This window comes from Apteryx rowi, unplaced genomic scaffold (genome assembly GCF_003343035.1).
Source record: "Apteryx rowi isolate R43461 unplaced genomic scaffold, aptRow1 scaffold_98, whole genome shotgun sequence".
NCBI classification, from domain to species: Eukaryota; Metazoa; Chordata; class Aves; order Apterygiformes; family Apterygidae; genus Apteryx; species Apteryx rowi.
In genome coordinates, this window is record NW_020451293.1 from 1613082 (window position 1) to 1634883 (window position 21802).

Genomic DNA, 21802 nt, shown 5'->3' on the forward strand with positions numbered 1-21802 from the left:
AATCATGTGTTTTCAATTGTGTGTTTTCAATTCCAGCCATCTAAAACAACATGCCGCCGGAGGCTGTGTGAGAGAATAAAACCTGCTCATATAATGTCCCATCAAAACAGCCTGTAGACTAGCTCCAAAACCAGTCCCACTTTAAGTTTGCAGGGCCTCTGAATCACCGTTGGAGCCTCCCTAACCTTCTCCGCTGTCTGCAGATGGAGCCAGAGCCAAAATTACTCTGCTGGGCTGGATGCCTCCTCTGTGGGCAGCACAGGGCCTCTGACCTGGCACCCAAAACAGGCTGCCCAAATATGCTCCATAAAGACCACAAACAATTTGTCTAATCATTAGCTACCTATTTTGTTTAATACATTAGGTAGAACAAGTTTTCTGTAATGGAATTCCTATTTGCATCCAAATGCACTTTGACATAGCTTATAAGTAACAGCTAGCCATCCTCTACTAAGCAAGAAATGTATTATTTCTAAAATAAAAAAGAGTAAATAATTAGAATTTCAACAGATACCTGTAAAGCCACATAACTGCTTACTGGATATTTACAGCCATTATATATCTGTTAAGAAGGAGATATTAATTGCAAACCAGTCTACCAACTGCAATCATTTTTTCTTCAAAAAAATTACAAAAATCCGCAAATACAAAGCAAGATTAAAACCRGTCATTTAAATCACTATTTTTGCTTGCTGGTTTAAAGTCACTATTGCCATGGTGATCTAAATCAGTACACCCTGTAAAGCTGCACACCCTTAATCGGAAAGGATCCTACTATCAGAAAGGCTGCCTCTTTTTCTGGCTATGAATATCCAAGACAAAATATGAACTCACCCAAATAGGAAAGCTCTCTGCTGCCCTCCTGATGGAGGACTTGAATAATCATCTTTGAAAGCAATGTGCCCAAGACCTGTAGGTCCAATTTAAAACCCTAAAGAAGCTTCAAATGAAAATTAGTTTCATCCTGGTCAAACAAGCAGCCGAGTCCTTGATTACAAAACTGGAAATTGCAACAAGGGAAAAAAAAAAATCAAGAAAAATCTCTCTGTTAAAAAAATATCCTGGAAGCAAATCTCTTCCCCATCTTTTTGGATTTTTTAGGTGTTCTACAAGAGATTTCCAAATTACAGCACTTCAAGTCAATGCAAAAAAAAAATTCTTATTCAGGATTTCTGTTTTTCTGTTATAAATGCTCGCTTTGTACAAGCACCCCACTGTTAACCACTATTTTAACGTTGTCTTTAGCCCTCTATTGCAAGTGCAGATGCCTCTCACACCCCACTGTGCAAGGAGAGCTCCTCCCTTGCTSTGAAAGCACTCTGACTACTGAGTTGTAACAACATTTCCCCCACGGTGGCCCATCCTTGAAAATAAGGACTGGCTTGCATTTGTGAAAGGCACAATCCTGCTAGCGCACGCTAAGAGCGATGAGACCATGCAGATGGGAGCAGAGGGGTCAGGGCTGGGCAGTCTCCCCTTTAAAATAAATGAGCGGATGGATGGGAAAAGACAGCCACCTATTACTGCTGCTTGCATCCTGACCCAAAATCCAGGCAGAAGAGAACCACCTAAAAACTTGCTTCCTTTATTAACATATAGCCAGAATACAAAGAGCTCAGTTTTCATAATCCTGTAACTATATCATAATCTAAACCTTCGTTTTAAATTAAAGAAAGTTTCTAGTGCTAGCGATCGTGAAGGAAAGGTTGAAGGAGAAACAGAAATGTCTTAGAGATGGTGGTGTATGCCTGTGCCTGCAAACAACCTGGAGCAATAAATCCCAGAGAAGTAAACTACTTTGCTCCTTTGAGCGAGGTATGAACCCCAAGACCCCACCACAAGGGAATCTGTCCATGTCACCGCAGCAGAGGACTCGGATTGCAGGAGGACAACTATGCAACACAGCAAGAGACATCAAAACTGCTCTCCCACGCTGCTCCTCAAGAGAGAAGCCACACTATCTTCCTAAGGAGAGTACGACATATTCCACCTCAGCTGTCTCAAAAAAGAGGCAAATCCATTTGCCACCCCTTCTCCAAATAGGAGGCAGCAACACCGCCGTGGGAGCCCCATTTCCAAGTGGTTTGGGATCTCTTAATTTAGTCCCAACCCTGAGGAGAGCCAGGCTGCGTTACAGGACTCAGCACAAATCATCCAGTTCGATCTCTCGTCTCGCAACCAGCAGTTCCTTCAAAAAGCAAAAAGAGAATGATTCAGCTTTTACAATCCAACGTACACCCTGCAGAATGTGTGCCAGAGTTTAGATTAAATAGGATTTAACGAAATCTCAAATTAACTTGTCAGGCCAAGAAAAAATAAAGCTTTTCTCACCTGTAAATTGTGTATTTCTCATGAAAGCATCAACAGCCACAACAGCTAACTCTAGACAACGGCCCCATGCTTTTGGCAGTTCATTTCTTACAAGATGCACAGTTTCTATAAAAATGCTTCTTACTCAAGCTAGGGACCTGAATATGTCCTCTTTAGGTGATGAACATGCACAGTAGCTACAACCCCGGTCCCAGTCCGTCCCAGCTATTAGCATAGCAAAAGAACACATTTGACCGGATTGGTAAATAATGCAAACTGCATTGCTCTGGAAACRCTACTTTGTGTTGATTCAATCATGCAGGAAAATAAAGAGCAGCACATGGCATAATTCAGGCTGGTTTCATCACTCTCTGGTTTGATACAAGCTCCAAATGCCAATTAGAAACACCACTTCAGGGGACAAACAATATATCTTGTCACAGTGCCTTCAAATTTAGGCAATTGGAGTTTAATTACCAGCTCTCAGGACACACTGTGATCTACAAGGTATTTTTTCCAGACAAGATAGCAGAAGTGGTCAGTGCTTTCAGAGACCTCTATTTCGGGGCATTCAGCTGGAGAGATCTCCGTCCTGATTTTTAAGTGTTGTGTACCAAAATCTTCAGCTGAATGGTGGGAGCTGTGGAGCCTCAACAACTGCAAGCAATCAGGAAACATCTTAAATTGGAGAGACGTAAGCGATGGATTGGCTGGCTAGACAGAGCTGTTTAGAGCCCTCCAAATGACATTTCCATCAAAAATGTTAGATCACATAACTTTTCTGTGCAGACCTCTGGAAACCGTGACGTTCAGGATCTGCATAAAGCATTTTTCAACATGTTCCTCTGAGCTCAGCTAGAACTTGGCACCTAGAATTTGTTTTCGAAACCGGTATTTCAGAAGTCACTGTATTTTTTCTTCCTAATTCAATGCAGCAATAATGATCAGCTGCTGAAAGCAAGTAATGAGATCCCAGAAGCAGTTCAAAGACAGATGGCAGCAGCAGCATGCCTGTTTGGTGATATTTTTCAAAGTGCTCTCAAATTTGAAAGCCACAATCATATCATCTGGAAAATTAATATGGCAGGTCAGAACATAAGGTAGAGTTTGTAAAACAAATTTCAGAGCATTAGCTGGCATGGCCCAGCACTGAGTACTGATCTGGGACTCTGAAAAGTCAGGATTCATTCCCTAGTCTGCCAAAGTCCCTTTAGGTAAGTTGCTGAGGACTAGAACAGTGTAATTGGATCTGATGGTTCAATTTAACTGTGCTTCACCTGTTGGCACCCCACTCTGGGAGGGAAACTCACAGTTCCAAATCAGGCACCGCAGTTTCCTTAGAGAGTGAGCGAGCAGGATCGGCTGCCTAGCAGGATGCACAGAGCTGCACGCCAGCCGAGGGGGTGCCCTGTGTTTGCACTTTTCTGGAAGCATCTGCTACTGCCTGTGGTAAGAGGCAGGATCCCGGACCGTGCGGACCTTTTGTCTGACCCAGCACTCTTGGTCTTGTGTTAGCATGCTGTGCTCCACCAGGAAAAGAAGGATATTTGCTTTTCGGCAAGCTTGACAGGTTCCACAATAGCTAGGGTGTGCATTGTTCAACATGGGCAACCAGAGGCAGGCGCGCTCAAGAACCCCTCCAGGACGTACCTCTCCCCAGTATGCTTATTATTTCGGAGGAATCCAGCAGTTAGGGTAACTCAACTCTTCCTCAGGCCCACAGGGTAATTTTATTACAGACCACTAGTTTTTATCAAGGTCTTCCCCCTAGGCCTGTATATTATCTACTGGGCATCATGCTCCGTTCAAGACTTTCAAAGCTGGAAACGGTGGTAGTACACAGCAGCGTCTTTCAGACCAGGAGAAATATGGGATGCCTCCAAGGGAAAAAAGAAGACACAGTGTGCCTGAGAGTATGGTGCAGTCTGAGCAAAACGTACGTGTGCTCAAAGGYCATGATTAAGCTGGTTTTTGAGAAACGATACACTTCCGAAGTTGCAAGGACCACAGCCTTTTCAGCTAGCCTTTCAGCAGCTCAGGGCCTGCAGCTCTCCTCGCCTCTTTATCCAGATATTGGGGCAGTCACTTCACTAGAAGCAATCCAGAGATAGGCAAAAAAAAGAAAATAAAACTGCAACAGGAGTTATCCCTTGCTAGAACCAAGCTTAGCAGTGCCCCTGCCTCCCCAAGCTGCAGCCTGGCACAACCAACCAGCAGCTAGACTATACATGCAGACCTATATGCTTACACCTTTGACAGGCTTTTTAGTAGAGAAAGTTTGCAGTGCTCGTGTCTCTTGCAAAGAGGAGCTACGTACAATGACAAGCTCTTCTGCTCTTTGGGGACACTGCTTCTAATAGCTGCTTGCTAATGACAAGTAAATGGGCAGAACGCTGCTGCTGACTCTGATATTGGGCCTGTGCTGCGACTGATGCAAACACTGCCTGTAGTGCGCTGATAAGGATATTGGATGATTCAGAATAATCTAGACTTTGCTAAACATCTGAGCCTGGCTGTGCTTCTATTTCTGTGTAACAGGAACCCTGTGTGCCACGTTTATCAGGAGGAGGAGAGAGTGCCTGTAGGTAGGGGGGACACCAAAACTTCCTTTCCATAAAACCATATGTCTGTTCTACCCACTACTTGTTTTACCCACTACAGATATTTAAGGGCTCTTCTGTGGAGGCCTCCAACTACAGAGTTTTGCTAGCAGCTGGTAGCAAGGGTCTGGCCTAACTCCTTTTAATACACTTATAATTCCACAGAYCAGCTACGTATACTAGCCCTATCTCATTAAGACCACATTTCGCTCTCTGAATTTCAGTACTGAGCTATTCCAACGATTTCCCTTTGATTTCATCCAGAGAAGAAAGTCAAGCCAACAGCACAGTATATTTACACTATGAACTGACTCCAGAACTGAAAAATTCCACCCTTTGGCTGTCCTTGATCAAAAGGTTTACAGTCTAGATAAAAGGGCATTTAAATCAAAGCTAAAATAACCAGTTTTCATAGTTCAATTAGCACCATATCCCCTCAGATAAGTGCTGCCCAGGAGCATATTTGCACATTACAGCTCTAAGATGAGGAGCAACATAAAACAGGAGTATAAGATGCAGTCGTGAGGTTGCATGAGCTTAAATTAAAGTCCCGAGGAACACCTCAGCAGGTGTGAACTGCTGTGCTGACATTCACAAATAACTTACCGCATTCACAGTTCTATTTCCAGAAGTTTCTGATATTTTTCAGCTTGTCCCACTAAGGAAAAATCCCCTTTCAGCCTTTGGGCACCTAAATGTGACTACGGATAAGCGAAAGTCAAAAGAGTGTCTTAGGACAGAGCACTGCTTGGAAAAGCAAGTTGGATTTTTGGTGATAAGAGCCCACACAGCTCTATAAATAACAACAACTTTGATTAGCTAAAATTCAGGTCGAAAGGGACACCGTTGGGACGTAACCACTTCTGCCAAACATCAATATCTCTAAGAAAGAGACAAACCTTATAAGACTTTACCGGTCAGGATAAAGGAGAGCCACATAATTGCACTTCCTTCCGTCCAGCGTTTTTTAGCTGGACTACATACGCAGCTTGCCTGGTTTGCCCAAGACAAGAAGATAAGATTGGCCCTTCTTGGGCCAAGAGCTCTCACGCCTGCTTCCCTCCCGTGCCACCTCCTACCATGGCTGCGGCCAAGGGCATGGTGGATGCGGGGAAGAGTTTAGCTTGCTCACCTGCAGCTACAGCTGAGCACTGACCACTGCCAGGGGATACCAGCAAAGGAAAAAAAAATACATAATTCATGATTTTTCCTGCAAAATTGGATTGATTTTGGTGCTAAAGTGCTTTCAACATGCAGTTGGTATGATAAAAAAAAGTTTGGGAAATTAGTACAGTATGGAAATTGGGATATAACAGTTGATACAGTGGGAGCATTTAAAAAGTTTCCTCCTAACAGTTCCCTGAAGGTGGTGCAACATTTTACAACCTAACACATATCATAAACAAGACAACATAAGCAAGGGTTATAAAGGCCTTTGCAACTGTTTGGGATATTTTGTGCACAGTGAGTGGAATCCGGAGGGACGCTTACCCATGCCTAGGACTTTGTGGGCTCCGCTGCTAGGTCTGCCTGGAGCAGGATCCACAGCAGCAAAATAGCTCAAGGAATAGTCCAAGACTGTCACCGATCTTACTCTTCCAAACAGGAAAGGCTGGGAGAGAGAATTGAAAGCCAATAACTGACATAGGAAAGCTTTCAAAACCACAGGGAGCCTCTGACCCTGGTCCACAGCAATGTCCTCTCTGCTTTGGAGAGCCTGGCAGTAGTTTTCCCATTATCCGACTTATTTTTCTCCCTAGAAAGCTCAGCGAAAAAAGATAGTGGGTTCTCTGGCCAGCGTTCTTTTTTTTTTAATGATAACATGGTAAGCCAGTTGAGAGCTAGAGAAAAATCAGGTATCATCCAAGCAAACAGCTTCCTGTAACGTAATGTATTAAGAAAGGAAAATGTAGGGTTATCATGGCTCAGTGTGTGGCTTGCTGCGTTTGATATTTATCAAGCAAAAGAAAAGGCCAAGAAAAAAGCAGGTTGCTTTTTTATCTCTCAGAAGTATTAATCTTTACTTCCAGTTGTTTTTATTACTTCTCCCCACTGCATCGTCRCTCCAGCACGCAGGAAGCCACAGTCTCCTGTCCCCTCCTAAGAATTTAACACGTCACCGTGAACCTTTATATTTTTCTGCAGATAGGTCCCGGCTGCCTTGATTCATCAGAACCAAAAATCAGTAGATAGCAGTCATTTCTTTTAGCGAGTCTGAACAGAGCCATGAGTAACACTAGTTGTATTAGTCACTGAGAATCATTTAGCCAAGCTATTTTTGATATACTTTTTTTCCAAGTGAAGTTTTCATTATTTGAATCATCCTAAGCACAGAGAAGTAGAAGGCAACATACTGGAAGGAACAGTTAAAATTACTCATAAGCTTTTTTTGTTGGCTCTAACTTAATTGCAATCTCTCAAATAGAAAACTTGCATATCATTGCAGACAACTCAAAGAAGCCCCTGTTCGGTCTGCAGCAGTGGTTGAAAAGGCAGACAAGTCATTTATATTTAGAAAGCTTTAGCAAGTACAAGTAAAGTACGCTATTCTCTAGCCTCATGTTAGCTTCTTTATTCGGTGCTAATCATTCCATTTAAAAAGATACAGTAGAAATAAAAAAGTCCAACCAAGTGATAACAGAAGCATCCTTCACTGGCCTATTCCAGAGACAGGATGAAATGAGGATTGGGATATACCTGGTCCAGAGATAAGGGGACTGAGAGGTGAAGGGCAATGATGAGTAAGAGGTAACATGCAGGAAATACACACTAGGGCGATACATTTAAGGTCCCCATCAATATTTTCTCATTATAAAAAATTTAATAATATTCACTGAAACCACAAAGAGCATATTTTTCATGCATAGCTTCTCCAGAGTGCTATCTTAACCCTATAGCAGTGCACAAATTTCTCTGCYCAAAGGCATTTTGGGTTTTGACCCCGCTCACAGGAGGGAAGCAATGTTTTTCCTGAACTTGCTGAAAGGTGCCCAGACATGAGGACCGCTGCTCTAATGACCAGCTTGAGCTACAAGTGTCTCCAGCAAGGCTGTGGTGAACGTGACATCCAAACAACAACACGGGGAGGAAATTCGAGGGACACCCAAGGGAAGTTGGACTGGAGAAGAAGTTACTGTCAAATGTTGCAAGTGCTGTGGCCCTGAGCTCCATTTTGAGATCCAGGGGTTTTCAGACCCAACACCCTGTTCCTTAAGGAGTGGGGGAAAACTACGATCTCTAAATATAGCCTCACATTTTTGCAGAAGTACAATAATAGATCTTAAAGCTGCAGTGCTGCACACATGCCAGCATCTGCGATAAGAATCTACTTCATAGCCGGGAAAACGAGCAGCCCGTAAGGTCCCGAGGGCAGAAGAAAAAACCTTGTCGGCTTTGCTGCTCAGTGAGATTTGCAGCTCCTCCCTTACCTTCATCCCCATCGCAAAGAGCTGCATTCAACATGGAGCTTATGCCCAGCTGGAAAGCTTGAAAATGCAGGAGACATCACCCTGGAGTCACCACCAGCCTGCTCAGCCCGATGCTGCATCACTGAGTGTGGCCAGCACCACCTGCATCAACYGAGGTCTAAAAACTCCCTGTCTTGTAATCTGAACGAACTGCTGCTTACGAATTTAAAGTAGYTAGAAGGTGGCTTAAAATCCTGAGCGCTTCAAAAAGGGAGGAAGTTCTAGGTCTTCCAAAGCGCTTGCTGGTTTGCTTCTTAATGAAGACTCAATAAGGAGAATGACTGGGTTGGGTTGTTTAAAAAGGGCAAAAAAGACGGGCGATATTAAATCACTCATGAAGTCATTATTTAATTATCTATAAGCAAATAATATATTCATCTTTCTTCATCCATTACTCCTCTGTTCAGCCCCTCAGTTGCTTCTGCGCTTACAGGTCAAGTAGGATAAACCACAACTTCACCAGGAGCCTCTACTTGCAATCAAAATATCAGAAATTTCCAGATTTGCTATAACACATAGTAATAATTGGGCCGTGTCAGAATACTATCTATTTGAAGATGTGACTTCAAGCCACATACATTATGGAAACAGTTCATGCTTTGATTTAATGACTCCAGGAGTACATAAGTTACAAAGAAAGCCACAGTAGACCTATGTCCAACTATTTCCCACAAAATCATATCAGCATATATTAGACTCGTGTAAAATTCCAGTCTCACAGAAGTCAAGAGGGATTTTGCCCAGATTAGACAGWGGCCATTAGAGACCTGTAAATGTTCAAAAGTTGAATGACTGGGGAGAGAGCAGATGAAGACGGCTGAATCTAAAAGCTTTGGTGGCCCTCATTTTAACCTAAAACTAATAATTTCCCTTGTATTCCTAGCCACAATGCTTCACTTCCAGGGTCACTGAACTGGTGGTCACTACAGTGACTAACCAGTCCAAAGCCTTTGGAAGTCAAAAATATTGGGTCCTTGATGATTCACAAAAACATCAGGTCTTACTAAAAATTCTGACATTAAAACCCTGCCAGGTATAAAATTCATACAGTGAACCGAACGACAAATCAGCTTTAGGAAGAGCAGCATATGATAAAAGTGAATAACTTTACAGTTTACGAGACATTTGGTCTTTATTTTTTTTAATTATTTGGTAAATGAATACAGGTGATGTTGCTTACAGGCACTGCTAATCCTGGTGAAATTAGGCTGGAGATCGTTTTGGACTGATGCCATTCCTTTAACGATGGCAAGTCCTTTTCCCTTTGCAGCATTCCTACATTCAGAGAGATTTTGTTGAACACGCTACTGTTCCTTTGCTTCCCAAAAGTCCTTTTTCTTTATTCCACTTCTTTACCTGAATTTTCTTACCATGATTTTGTTGACTATCCATCACCTAAAGCTAACACGCTTCCTAAAAACACCTAGAAAACAGCAGAGCTGGGCTTTACGCATCAGCTGCGTTACTGCACAGCATTTCAAACCACATGTCACCAGGGTTGAATTCGTACTAGGAAGTCTGATTTTGCCCAAGAGACTGTTACAGACCAGACTGTCTCCGTGCCGGCACACTCTCGGTGCCCATCTTAAACAAGCCATCCAGCTTAGCCAGGAGAGCAATGCGAGAGCCTTCCTTTACTATGCAATCATAAAATAATAATAATAATAAAAAAAACCTAAAAATGTAATCCTAATTAATGCACAYAAAAGAGAAACCTATACTGGGGCATATTTTAATGGCGGGGTGCTTCACTTTAGAGCTTTAATATTATTTTCATATATTCACAGTGCGTAAAATGCAACGTATCTATTAAATCTTCCTAGAAGAGTTGAAACTTAGATCAGAATTGAAGTTTAATTAAGTTGACTGCCTGCAGATGCTATCACCATTTGATACAATGATGAAGTACAGCGAATGCATTCAAAATGGCTTGGGGACAAAAGCAGGGGCTTTAAAGAGAAAAAAAGCTGAGGAAGAGCATACATATATAAATATGTTCCTTTCATACAGGAAAAAAAAATCCACTGAGTGCATTTGAATACTTATGAAACTGCATCTGATGAACAAGTTAAAAAAAAAAAAAGGAAGAAAAAATAAAAATGCAAGGAAGACAACAAAGATTTTCTATAAACTCAAAACGTTTCCAAACAAATCTATTAGAGCAGGCAGACATTTTAAGTATCCTTTCAGCACAAGTTAAAGCACATACTTTAATGCTATGCCAAGTCAATGCTTTTGATTACAATCAAAGCCCAGATTTAAGAAATTTTATCATTTAGAATGGGGAGGAAATGAATTCAAAGAAACTAAAAAAAATTTTAAGAGACTGCTGGAGAAGAAATTAATTTCTCAAACTAGCAACGTACTGTGACATTTCAAAATCCAGCGGGAACAAAAAAGATGCCGGCAGGTTGCCCCTTATTATACCAAATGGAGCAAATCCAATCAGATGAACCTGTTGCAGGATCAGTCACTCAAAAGCCTCAGGAGCACCATTACAAAGTGAAAGATGTCTAAAAAGTGGATTTTTTAAACCTATTATACTGGCTTGAAACTTGGCTATTCACCCACAGAGGCGATAACAGCATTACTAGTAAGGTCCAAGAGAACAATCTGTCAAAAAAAACCCCAAAGTCTCAAAGTCAGCACACAGGAAAACTAGAAAAAAGTTTTAATGAGAAATTAAAAATCCTACTAGAGCATTAAGACTGCACTATTGTATTTAAAATAATAGATTTCCATTCAAAAGATTATTTTATATGTAGGAGTGTGAGTGAACTCTTCAGTTCTACTATGCTATTTCGTAATTTCTTCAAGTGTCAGTTCTAGTCTTTAATGACGCCACAATAGCTCCCTGCTCCAAATCTCCCTTTACTTAAAATAACTGTCTATAGCAAGAACATCGACCTTCAGAAATAAGGCAATGACCAAGAAAGCTTCCGAGAAAACTCACTCCTGAGCACGCGACAAAATGGAAAACCATGGCAGCGCTTATTTTAGAGAGAGGAGATAAACAGAGGAAAAGAATATGATTATCTACATATAAAATATTGAACGACCCAGACAACACAGAGGAACTTCTGCTTGCCCAGTCTTTTGAAACAAGAACAAGCTGATATTCAAAGAAATACTAAGATAGCGAACTGAATATCAGACAGTGGAAGTTTTTGCTCAGCAAGCCATCAACTATTGGAACATGCTGCCAGAAGATACCACATAGGCTGACTGCTCAGTCATGATTAGTTGCCTTTAAGATAAAATAACCATCAAGCCACATGAAGAAGAACAAAAATAAAAGACAAGGCACAAGAAAATTTTCTGAAAGAAATATGCATTTTCAGAGCATAAGATATCATCTAAATATAGAATTAAGGTGTTTTGCTGTGGGTATGGTTATTCCACAGCAGTCTCTGCAGGGTTTCCTACGCCTTCCTYTGAAAAATCTGCTATGAGTATTTGTAGGTGACAGGAGAGAGCTGGATGGACTACAGATCCCATACACTAAATCTGTTGCTATTTTTATAGAGAGAGACACACACAAAGCTTATATAAACTTATTTTCAAAACTGGGCTGTCAAAAGGGTCTCAGAAATCAATACACGTGGAGGTATCATGTCAAACAAGTACTGCCGTTCCCATCTCGCCACACTTGCAGTTTCTGGTGTTCCCACAGATTGTACTGAAGATGTGCTAAATAAAACACAGCTTTGGTTTTCTTAGTTGCTGTTTTCTTACAAAATTTGAGATTTTTGATCATTTAATCCTGCCAAAGAACCTTGAAAGCAGAATGAGAAGTTAGAAAAGTGTCTCTGCCRCAGCCACAAAGCAGAAATGTCAACTATTCACTTGAAAATATATTCATAAGGAAGTACAAATGGAAAATATAACTACATAAGTCATCTCATCAGAAATACTGTGCAGCCATCTTGAAGTACCTTCTGGACTTAAGAGATCAGATTGGAGAGAAGGAAAACCTTTTTCACCATGAGGACAGTCAAGCAGTGGAGCAGGTTGCCCAGGGACATTGCATAGCCTCCATCCTTGGTATTTTTGAGACTCGCCTGGATAAAACTCTGAGCAACCTGGTCTGATCTCTGCTTGGAGCAGGGCTTGGACTAAATGACCTCTGGAGGTCACTTCCAACCTGAATTTTCCTATGATGAGGCTATAATCATCTAAGAAAAATACAACTCCTAGCTAACTAGTCAGAAAAATCATGGATAGGAAATTACAAATAGTGGATGCCCAGAAGGATAGGGATTATAGCTGTCAAAACTGCAAAAAAAAAATCAAATTCCATTTACAAAAGTCAGAAGGAGGAGACATTCACTGAAGAAACTGTTTACCCTCTTGAGTGCAGACCGAAGGGGTTTTAAGTCAAGGATGACATACCCTGGCTCATTGCTCAGGAGGGGCTCAAATGACTTCTCATGGATGAGGCATCCTGTTGCTCTCTCGGGAGAGCACACAGGCAGATCGCAGGATAGAGTAACCGTGCTATACAGCACTCTGCAACGCTGACCCGAAAGCATGCAGACCCAAACAATAACGCTGGGTTTAGCAGAGATATCCTTTTCAAAGCTACTCTAGGTAAACAGCCTCACCTGTACATGTATTGCCCACATGCCAAAACATCCTTTTTTGCTTCTGTTCAAGGCACACGTCTTAGTCTCTGGGGAACTCCTTTCTCTATGGCTTGTCCCAAAAGTCATATAGTGACGACAGACATTCAAGTTGCGATAATTCAAATTCTATCAGCAAGAAGAACAACTGTATAAACATACCAGCTGCCTCCGTTTGACCTTTTTTTATGGCCACCAGATTGCTTCAGACAAATTTTATCTGTATAATAGAAGCAAACATAATAATGACAAGAAAAGCGAGTCACATTTAAACAAATGTAACCATTTGCATTGCACTATCTGTGCAGTTATATAGAATGCTAAAACAAGAAGCAAACGCTTCTGTTGGACAACTATTTTCAACCCCAGCTCCCCCAATGACCTACTTAGAAGTCATAAGGGTGGTGAAGGTTGTTTGCTGTTGAAATGCATACTAAATTCAGAACAAGAGAGTAATCTTTTTTATCCTAGGTCCAATTATTTGGATTTGATGTTCAAAATACCTCCACAGTCTAAGCATAAACTGCACATTCATAAAATTTACCTACTGTGCTAAAAGAGACAAAATGGATCATTGAAGGAAGAATTACAACAGGACCCGTAGATGCTAAGAAGAAACCACACATAAGCATCTGTAAGAAAGATCTGGGATACAGGCAATTGTGGTAAAGCCCTTTGGGCAGGATTGTGTTATCTAGTGGGCACAAGTGTAAATAGGATAATCAGAAAGTGAATGCTTTTTTTTTTCTTTTTTTTGTCTACTTGCTGTTTCTCAGCAGGTTAGTTGTTCAACTTTCAATATATTGCCTGAACAACAAAAATGGCAAGACTATTTACAAGTGAAATAGAAAAATGGCCCATGGCATTTTCTTGCCTACACCTGAATTTTGGCCTCAAAGGAAGACCTTTTCCTACTTTCTCCTTTCCAAACTCATCTTTGTTTCCTGCCTCCTCCTGTAGATTGCCTTCAGCCTGACCAAGAATCTGTCACCTACAAGCTAAAAGTGTCACGGAGAGCTCTGCACCCCGACCAGCTGAAAAATGAACTGGATAGCCTTAAATTCTTCCAACGTCTCTCAAGGCACAGGGCAGCATTATTCCTCCCACATTTCCTTCGCCACTCCAAACCAAATCTTTCAGGTGGCAAGTCTCTGATTTGTCCGCTTTTCCCAGTGTGTGGAARAAAAACCCTGTTCCTTAATCTCTTTGATAGCAGTAATTTTCTCTGCTTTGTATGCCCAGTTTTACCTTCAAGTCATAAATTTTTCCATCCAAGTCAAATTCAATGGTCTTGCTTAGCTTTTTTATTATTTCATTTCAAGCATAACAGCTGCTTTTTTTGTAATAACTTCTGCAAGTCAAACCAATTCACCCAGTGAAGGAAATTCAGCAACTTCTGTAGAGCAGAGATCTTTTATTTAGATCTGAGATATATTAATGATTTTCACAAAGGTAAATATAAGGCAACACTCAGCTAATTAACTAATATATGTCTTACTATACCAAGAATATTAATGATCCCAACTTTCCTTTCTCCAAAGAAAAGATACTGTAAACCAGGAGTCTCTCTCAAACAGCAATATTTAGAAACTGCCATTTCAAAAAAAAAAAAAAAAATGCTGGTGGCATTGGGAACAAATGTTGACTGCTCACCAGAACAACGGGTGCTTTAATGGGATGTAGGTACCCAAGTGACTTCAGTGTGTCAGAAAATAGGATCTGGGTGCTGAAGCCAAAGAGCTACTTTCCAAAGCATAGCTTCAGGAGTCTTTTAGTTTCCCTGGGAAAGCCTTAGAGTAACCATCTCCATGGTTTGTCTCTTAATAGCTACAAACGGCATTTACGTGCCTTCTCCCCTCTGCTTGGAGTTCACATGCACTCACAAAGCAAACCGCTGCAGAGGTGGTGGAGCCTGCTCGAGTGATTTGTGGAATCCCACGCACCAACCAGCCCTCAGCACTGTCAGATCTGCCCCCGGGAATCTCATGCATATATTTTACACATCCCACATCCGACACTTAAAGTGAAACACTTTACAAGTAGGCATCATCTTGCAAACAATTATTCTCACTTATCTCCTACCACTGAGTCTGAAGAAAATATCAGTTTCCAATACTGTCAGAAATTCATTCACCGTGAAAAATAATCACTTGGTATGACTCAGAATCTAAAGCATTCAACACCACCGCTCCATTCAGCTCCCACTGCTGTCGAGCCCTTCAACTTCAGGGCCCTTCCACATAGACGGACCTTACCTCAACCAAGCCATTCATGATCCCAAAAACAGAATAACAGGAATAGAGGTTCCAGCCAACCAGAAACCGTACCTCTCTGATGGTCTAGCATTCCCTTTAATTAATTTACCATCCCTTTCTCCACACACCTCAGATTATCACAATTATCCACTGATCAGACAACAGCATCATTGCTCAAGAGCAAGGGTTCCAGCTCTTTGCAGCTGCCAAGAATGAGGATGCAACCTCTGTGCTTGGAGAATGCAAAACATGAACTCAACACTCTTCTAAGGCAGCTCATAATGCTTCCTCAAAATACCAGACCATGTTTTCATTACTCCTTAAAAATTTCAAAGATGATCAGATATTACAGCTATTCCACCACCCATCCTGAGATTTAGTATACTGGAGAAGGAAGCTGATTGAGAAAAAGAAGCAATTACCTCAGTAAGATGCGGGTTGGGGTTGAATCCACACTGGTTGCAGACTTTGTTGTGACACTGTGTACAGGCGTTGAAGTTTGGCTGATTAGGGGAGGAGATGAGTTCTGTTGTCTTGCATATAGGGCAGAGAGTGCTGCTCGGAAGGGGTGCAATCTGAGGAACAGAATAAGGTGAGGTAGGGGTGCTGCCTCGATCTGGCGATACAGAGGGAGATCTTCCTGATCTCTGACTTTTGCTATCCACCTGCAGCGTCCTTCTAGGTYCATCTGCCTGTTGACTGGCCTGACCACGACTCCTCATCTCTCTGGTGCTTTCCGAGCTCTGAGCAGCCTGTGTAAGGGAGGGAGAAGCTGATCTCTGTCCAGCTAGGTGATCCAGTTGGTCTGGTCTTCTTGGTGTGCTGAAATATCATTAAAAATACATGTATATAACCCAATGTTTAGGATATTTAAGTGATCACAGTCAATGCTGAAAATGCAATATTTATAAACACAGCACGCTCTCCTTCCATGAAGTCACAGGTCAGCCTATAGAGGCACAGTGAAAGCATTTTGCAAATCAGGGAAATTGTTCAAATCAGTGAAAGTTAAGGAGATGCTTTACCTTATGAAATGAGACAAAATTTCAAGCAATTTAAACTTTCTCTTATATGAATTGGCAGCAGAGATGTAATTGAGTTATTCCGCATACACTGAATTGAACTGTAGTCAGAAAGTTTCACAGAAAATATAATGAGAAGTACACGGTAGATCAGTCTACTGCCAGCAAAGGGCTCAGAGTTAACGCTTTTCCGAYGTAAACTGGTGTGTTAAAAGGCAGAAGTAACTTTGATTTAAAGAAGAACTGATTGCAGGGCCCTTTCTGCACAGAGACGGCCAACACCCACTTAACCACCTCCTCGCAACCTACTTTTATGAATCTCTGCAAAACGAAAAGACTGAAAACTGATAAAGCTAGTGAAGAAAAACACCTACAGAAGCCAAAAACCCAAAAGACACAGGCGACAGTCAGAGAACTAGTCATATTTTCTTGACTGTCAAGCTGCCCCGATGCAAGCCACGGGTTAAGGCTTGCTTTAACTTTGCACTAACTAGCTGTTTCTCAAAGGGCCGCAGCAGGGGCAAAATAAGGGGGAGTGCAGATGAGCTCTGTCTTATCCAATCATTCAGCTTCACTGGGTGAAAGCAGTTGGAATAGGAGTGTGAGCGAGCTGGCTGCCTCCCACCTGAAAGCTCTTCCATGCTATGTAAAATCTTGGCTGGCCATAAAACGAGCTTGGGGTGCCCAAAGCTTAATCTTTTAGAGTTTTAAATAAATCCTTCTGAAAATCAACGTTCTGGTATGATTCCTTCCGGGTCATTACCACCATGGGTCTACGATTTCCTTCCTTCCTTCCCAAAAGAAACTCTCAGAGACTTCAGCACTCATGATATTCCCAAGGACACCACAGTTTAATAGTTTAATGGCTCTGCAGTCTCCCACGTCTAGTTCGTGCAGTSTTCTCCACCTCTGACACTAAATACCACCGTTGTTGAAGGATAGCCCAGATTTCAGTTTTAACCCTCAGCCAACAGTTTCTGAATCTAATATGGTTCTCAAATTCCTCCTGTTCAGCTGGAGAACACAACACTAAATTCTGCACACCAGAATTTACATATTATTTCATTGTAGATACTCTGGAACATTTCCTTACAGACCATAAGTTCATGAGAACTGATTTGCAATGGAGGAAGCTTATGTCATTTAGATAACAGAATAATCTGATGCACACGCTTTTTAATAACCCCCAGAAATATTTTTCCAGAAGGCAGAAATCCTAATGTCCTTACTACCTGTGATCTACAGCTGTTTAAGGAAAATATGACTCAGAATCTCAACTTTAATAAATTGTTGACTTACCCAAGCAGGGTCTGACCTTATAAAGGTTTAAAAAGGGAACTTAAATGCATAAAACTAATGAAATTCAAAGTGCATGTTGCCACAATAATAGTAACTCATATGAAAATAAATATTAAAATAGCACTTTGGGAATACTTTTCAGCCCCAGATTGAAAAGCAGTTCTCTGAAGGAGGAATCATACAATAAGGATAAACTAAAGCAATAAGAGAGGAACTGATCTGCTCAAGACTAAACAGCTAACTGCAGCTGGCAGTGCAGCTAAATACCTGAAATAAGCGTCATTTGTACGGTTTGCTACTTCATCACTGATACTGCTCCTGAAGTGATTAAATGTGGGAAGCTCAGACTCGACACAAACCTTCACGTGCCTGCTGTTAAGCTATTGCCATGGCAGCAAGTGACCACTGAGTGTTCTCTGCATTTTATCTTTGTCAGCTCTCGATCCACGAAGCCAACTGGAAACCTTGCAGAAGGCAGTGGCAGGGTAGCTGCACTCAGCTTCCAGTCCTCTGAGGTTAGCTTGGGCCTGCAGAATGCAGTCTGCCTTCTCATCCCTGCATTTATTTGCAATAATTACTATTCCTACTAAATACCCTGGTTATTCATATAAATATCACTTCCTTTACATCCAGTTGAATTCTTGAGCTCAAAATATCACATAGCGTGGACTTCCTTTCCTAAGTTTAGAACTTGCCACCTTCCAACTTCATGGGATATTCCTTTGTTCTTGCCATAACAGACAGTAGACAGACATTTCCAAAAGTACCATTTCCTTTTTTTTCCATCTTTTCTCAATTGTAAATTATTGGAGACATCTCAGTTTCTCTTTATACATTTTCTGGCTCCACATTATTTGCAACATTCACTGATGAGTGGGCCCTGCCAAGGTGGAATGACCCTGGCAAATGTAATGCAGTTAAATTTAGATTTAAGATTTGCCTTCTGTTACTGACAGCAGTAAATTTACTGCAACATAAATGTTCTACATCAGTACCTGATGTAGACTAGATGGGAGTTCAGTCTCAGACACTCTGAGTTATATGCTATATTGTCACAAAGCAAAAAGCATTTTCTCTCTTTAATTCATATAAAACCAGTATATTTGTGTATTAGAATGAATAGAATACTCATGATGTATTAAAACAACAGTGAAATAAAATTATCCAAAATGATCAATATATATGCATTCAAATAACTCGTTTGCAACAGCAGAATTGTTATTCCAATGCAAATTGCAAAATGTATGCTTTTTATTCCCATTTTATAGAAAAAAAAGGTTCCCACAAAGTGGGAATTTCTGACTCCAAAACAGCTCTAACCAAAAAAGTACTACTGAATGATGGTTTTACTTCCTAGCAGAGCGAAAGATGGAAAAAAAACTTAGGGCCACTATCTGTAGATCAGGTATTTAGCAGTATATTAGTAGTATCATCTATTTTCGCTGCTAGTATTAGTAGTACTGACAGTCTGGCTTATTTAATAAAAGTCTCTTTCTTTAAAAAGAGTGATTTTTTTGCTTAGCGCTGTCATGGCTGTCACTGAGTGTGAGCTCTGCAGTACCTTTGAAGCCGTGCTCCGTAAAAGGGAATTGTCACACAATGAACAGACAAGTTTACTACATTTCCGATCCAATATAGAGTCTGGGAGTCTCTTGAAAAAGCAAAAACCCAAGTGAAAGGATACCTCAGGCACCGCTATTTTGCCTTGAGAATTATTCCTCAGTGAAAAAGAGGGAGGGAGGTTCGGTACTTGGTAAGAAGAGCTCCATAGCCAGGCTGCATTAGGTGGCTCAAATCTTTCCAYGGCACGCATGAATATTTACAGTTGTAATGTGCCTTTTCACCTGCTTTTGCGGGCACTCAGCCATCTAAGGGACTTCCGTGAGTTTGGCCTGAAGCAAAGCATCTCTTTAATGTAGGTGGCCATTCTCTGCAGCAAGATGCCATTTCTTGCTAAGAAGAACGTGAGAATAGCTATGCCAAGTGAGGCACAGGCCCACGCTAGTCCCACATTTTGCTAAGATGCTYCAATGTTTAAACACATCCTGTCCCCATCTACAAACAGTTATTTTTTCCCTCCAAGTCCAAACTGTGGCTCGTCCACAACCTTTTTTCCTTGTAGCCTTCTTTATTGCTGATGAAAATGTTAACTAGCATTGGGCTGCAAACCAATCCCAAATGGATTCCCACCAATGCCACCAGATTGCTCGTTAGTGGTTAAATTGAGATGTCATAATAAGGCAGAATTTCACCCATTTGATTGGAGTTGTATTGATTTTGCATACACCTAATTGTTTAATCGGAACATTATGCAGTACTAAGTCAAACATCTTTGCAGAAATCCAAATATTCATCAACACTTTTACATTTATCAACAGAGTCATAATTTTGTCTAAGAAAAAAAAAAATTCAGTCACATTTGACTAGGCTTATTAACAACTAAACCATAGAGATTTCCATTTATTATATTCCATCTATTAATGCTTTATCAATAGATGGTCATACAAACAGTTCTATTAATCTGGCTGCAGTCACTGGCAGGTTAGTCAGCCTGTAGGATCCCATTTTCTTTTTTTAAAAATCGAAACAATGGTGGTTTTCTTCTTGTTTTCTAAAACTTGCTCCATTTTCCAAAACGAAGCTGACATGACATCAAATAGAGCAATAATAAACCTTCTCACCCAGCAATGCCACTCATCAGTCATCTGGTCCCATGCGTGGCRCCCAACTTTCCCAAAGCCCGCTAGAGCTGAACAGTCCTTTGAACATCAGACGTCTATATATACCACATACGCCTCAAATCATTGAGTCAAAGGATCATGCAGTAGCAGCACCAGCCTTTGTTTTCTGCACACGGTGGCTGCTAGGGAGAGGAATACAGTGAGTACTTTCAGCTTCAAGAAGTATATGGGGTAACAGTGGGCTTGCAACATTAGAAGTCCRGGTTTCATTCCCAGCTCTACCTCAAATCTGCACAATCTCTGTCATATTACCCATCAAATGAAAGTAGTATCTGCCTATCTCCTAAAGTGAAGCATTGCTTCACTGCTAACAGTATTAGACCTTCAGTTTTCTGGTTAAAGTTTAATTTCATTTAAAAAAAAGTGTTTTGTCATAAGCCTAATTTTTGATTAAAGTGGCAGTTTCAGTGAAAAGATGTCACAAGCTTYAGGAAAAATGAAAGCAATACTGCAAAATAATACTGGTTTACAGTTCCATTCTAATAAAATGGTACAGCCTTCTTATTTGGAAATTCTTAGCTTAGGAYGTACTGTACAAGGGAATTGCTATTGCTCTAATTTAACTAAAGTAGATTCAGTGGCRGTACTAATTTTTTTTTTTYCCCCCCCAGACAAGRCCCAAGCCCAGAGCCACTTTGGAGCAAAGACCTCAAGAGGCACCAACAGTTCCTTTTTCCTATCAGAATGCTAACTTGGGAGCAATAACCATTGCAAGGTAAACGTCTACACTCACATCATCTTCGCTATGCTACTTGAGCATGCAAAGCTCAGTTTCTAGGAGACTCCTTGAAGACGCAGGGCCAGCTGCTCAGCTGCCACCAAACCACAGCAGCCTTTACATTCATTAGGGGCTTTGCCCTTCTGGTCTGAAAAATCCCGATGAGAATGACYACCGTCTGAACGCTTCAGGAATTTAGCCTCCAGCCTCACTAGAAAGAAAGGATCTGAAAGGACGCCCGTGTTTTAGTTTCAGAAACGCTGCCCTGCCTTCAGCAATGCGGCGCAGCTCTGCCAGAACGGGTGGAATGGAGCCCTCCCCACCCTACRTTCCTTATGGCTACGGCCTTTGTACAAACAGCTGGAAAACATGGATTGCAATCCCTTCTTTTTCCTGGTAGGTACTTAAATACGTTTCCCACTCTCTGGGCAATGGATCTAATTGCTACATTACGGCACATAAAAAGAACGTGAAAACAAATGGCACCATCATCATTGCACAAAGCACAAGTCCAGCTCTGGCTTTTCAAAGGGGAGCTGAATTTATTCATAGAAGAGGACTCCGAGTTCTGGATCCTTATCAAAAATAAGAGTGTCAGGACACTGTAAAATAGCAGGGAAAAAAAGGGGGAAACAAATGAGCGCTTATCTGCAATAAAATCAAGGTGACAGGAACAAAATGAATCATGATAAAGAAGAGAAAGAGAGGAAATGTTTAGATGCTCATACACAAAAGACGGAGGCTTGGGTAACAAACACAAATTAGAGC

General features: G+C 41.3%; 1 protein-coding gene across 1 annotated transcript in view; it reads right to left on the reverse strand.

The window, feature by feature from the left end:
- BSN (bassoon presynaptic cytomatrix protein) overlaps positions 1-21054 on the reverse strand; it is a 134858-nt gene extending 113804 nt beyond the window's left edge. Inside the window, exons 1-2 of the mRNA XM_026055035.1 lie at positions 21050-21054; positions 15677-16076 (exon numbers count right to left, since the gene is read on the reverse strand). Of these exons, the coding sequence (XP_025910820.1) occupies positions 15677-16076; positions 21050-21054 (405 nt within the window). The remainder of the gene's footprint in view (positions 1-15676; positions 16077-21049) is intronic.
- Between the last annotated feature and the right edge of the window lie 748 nt (positions 21055-21802).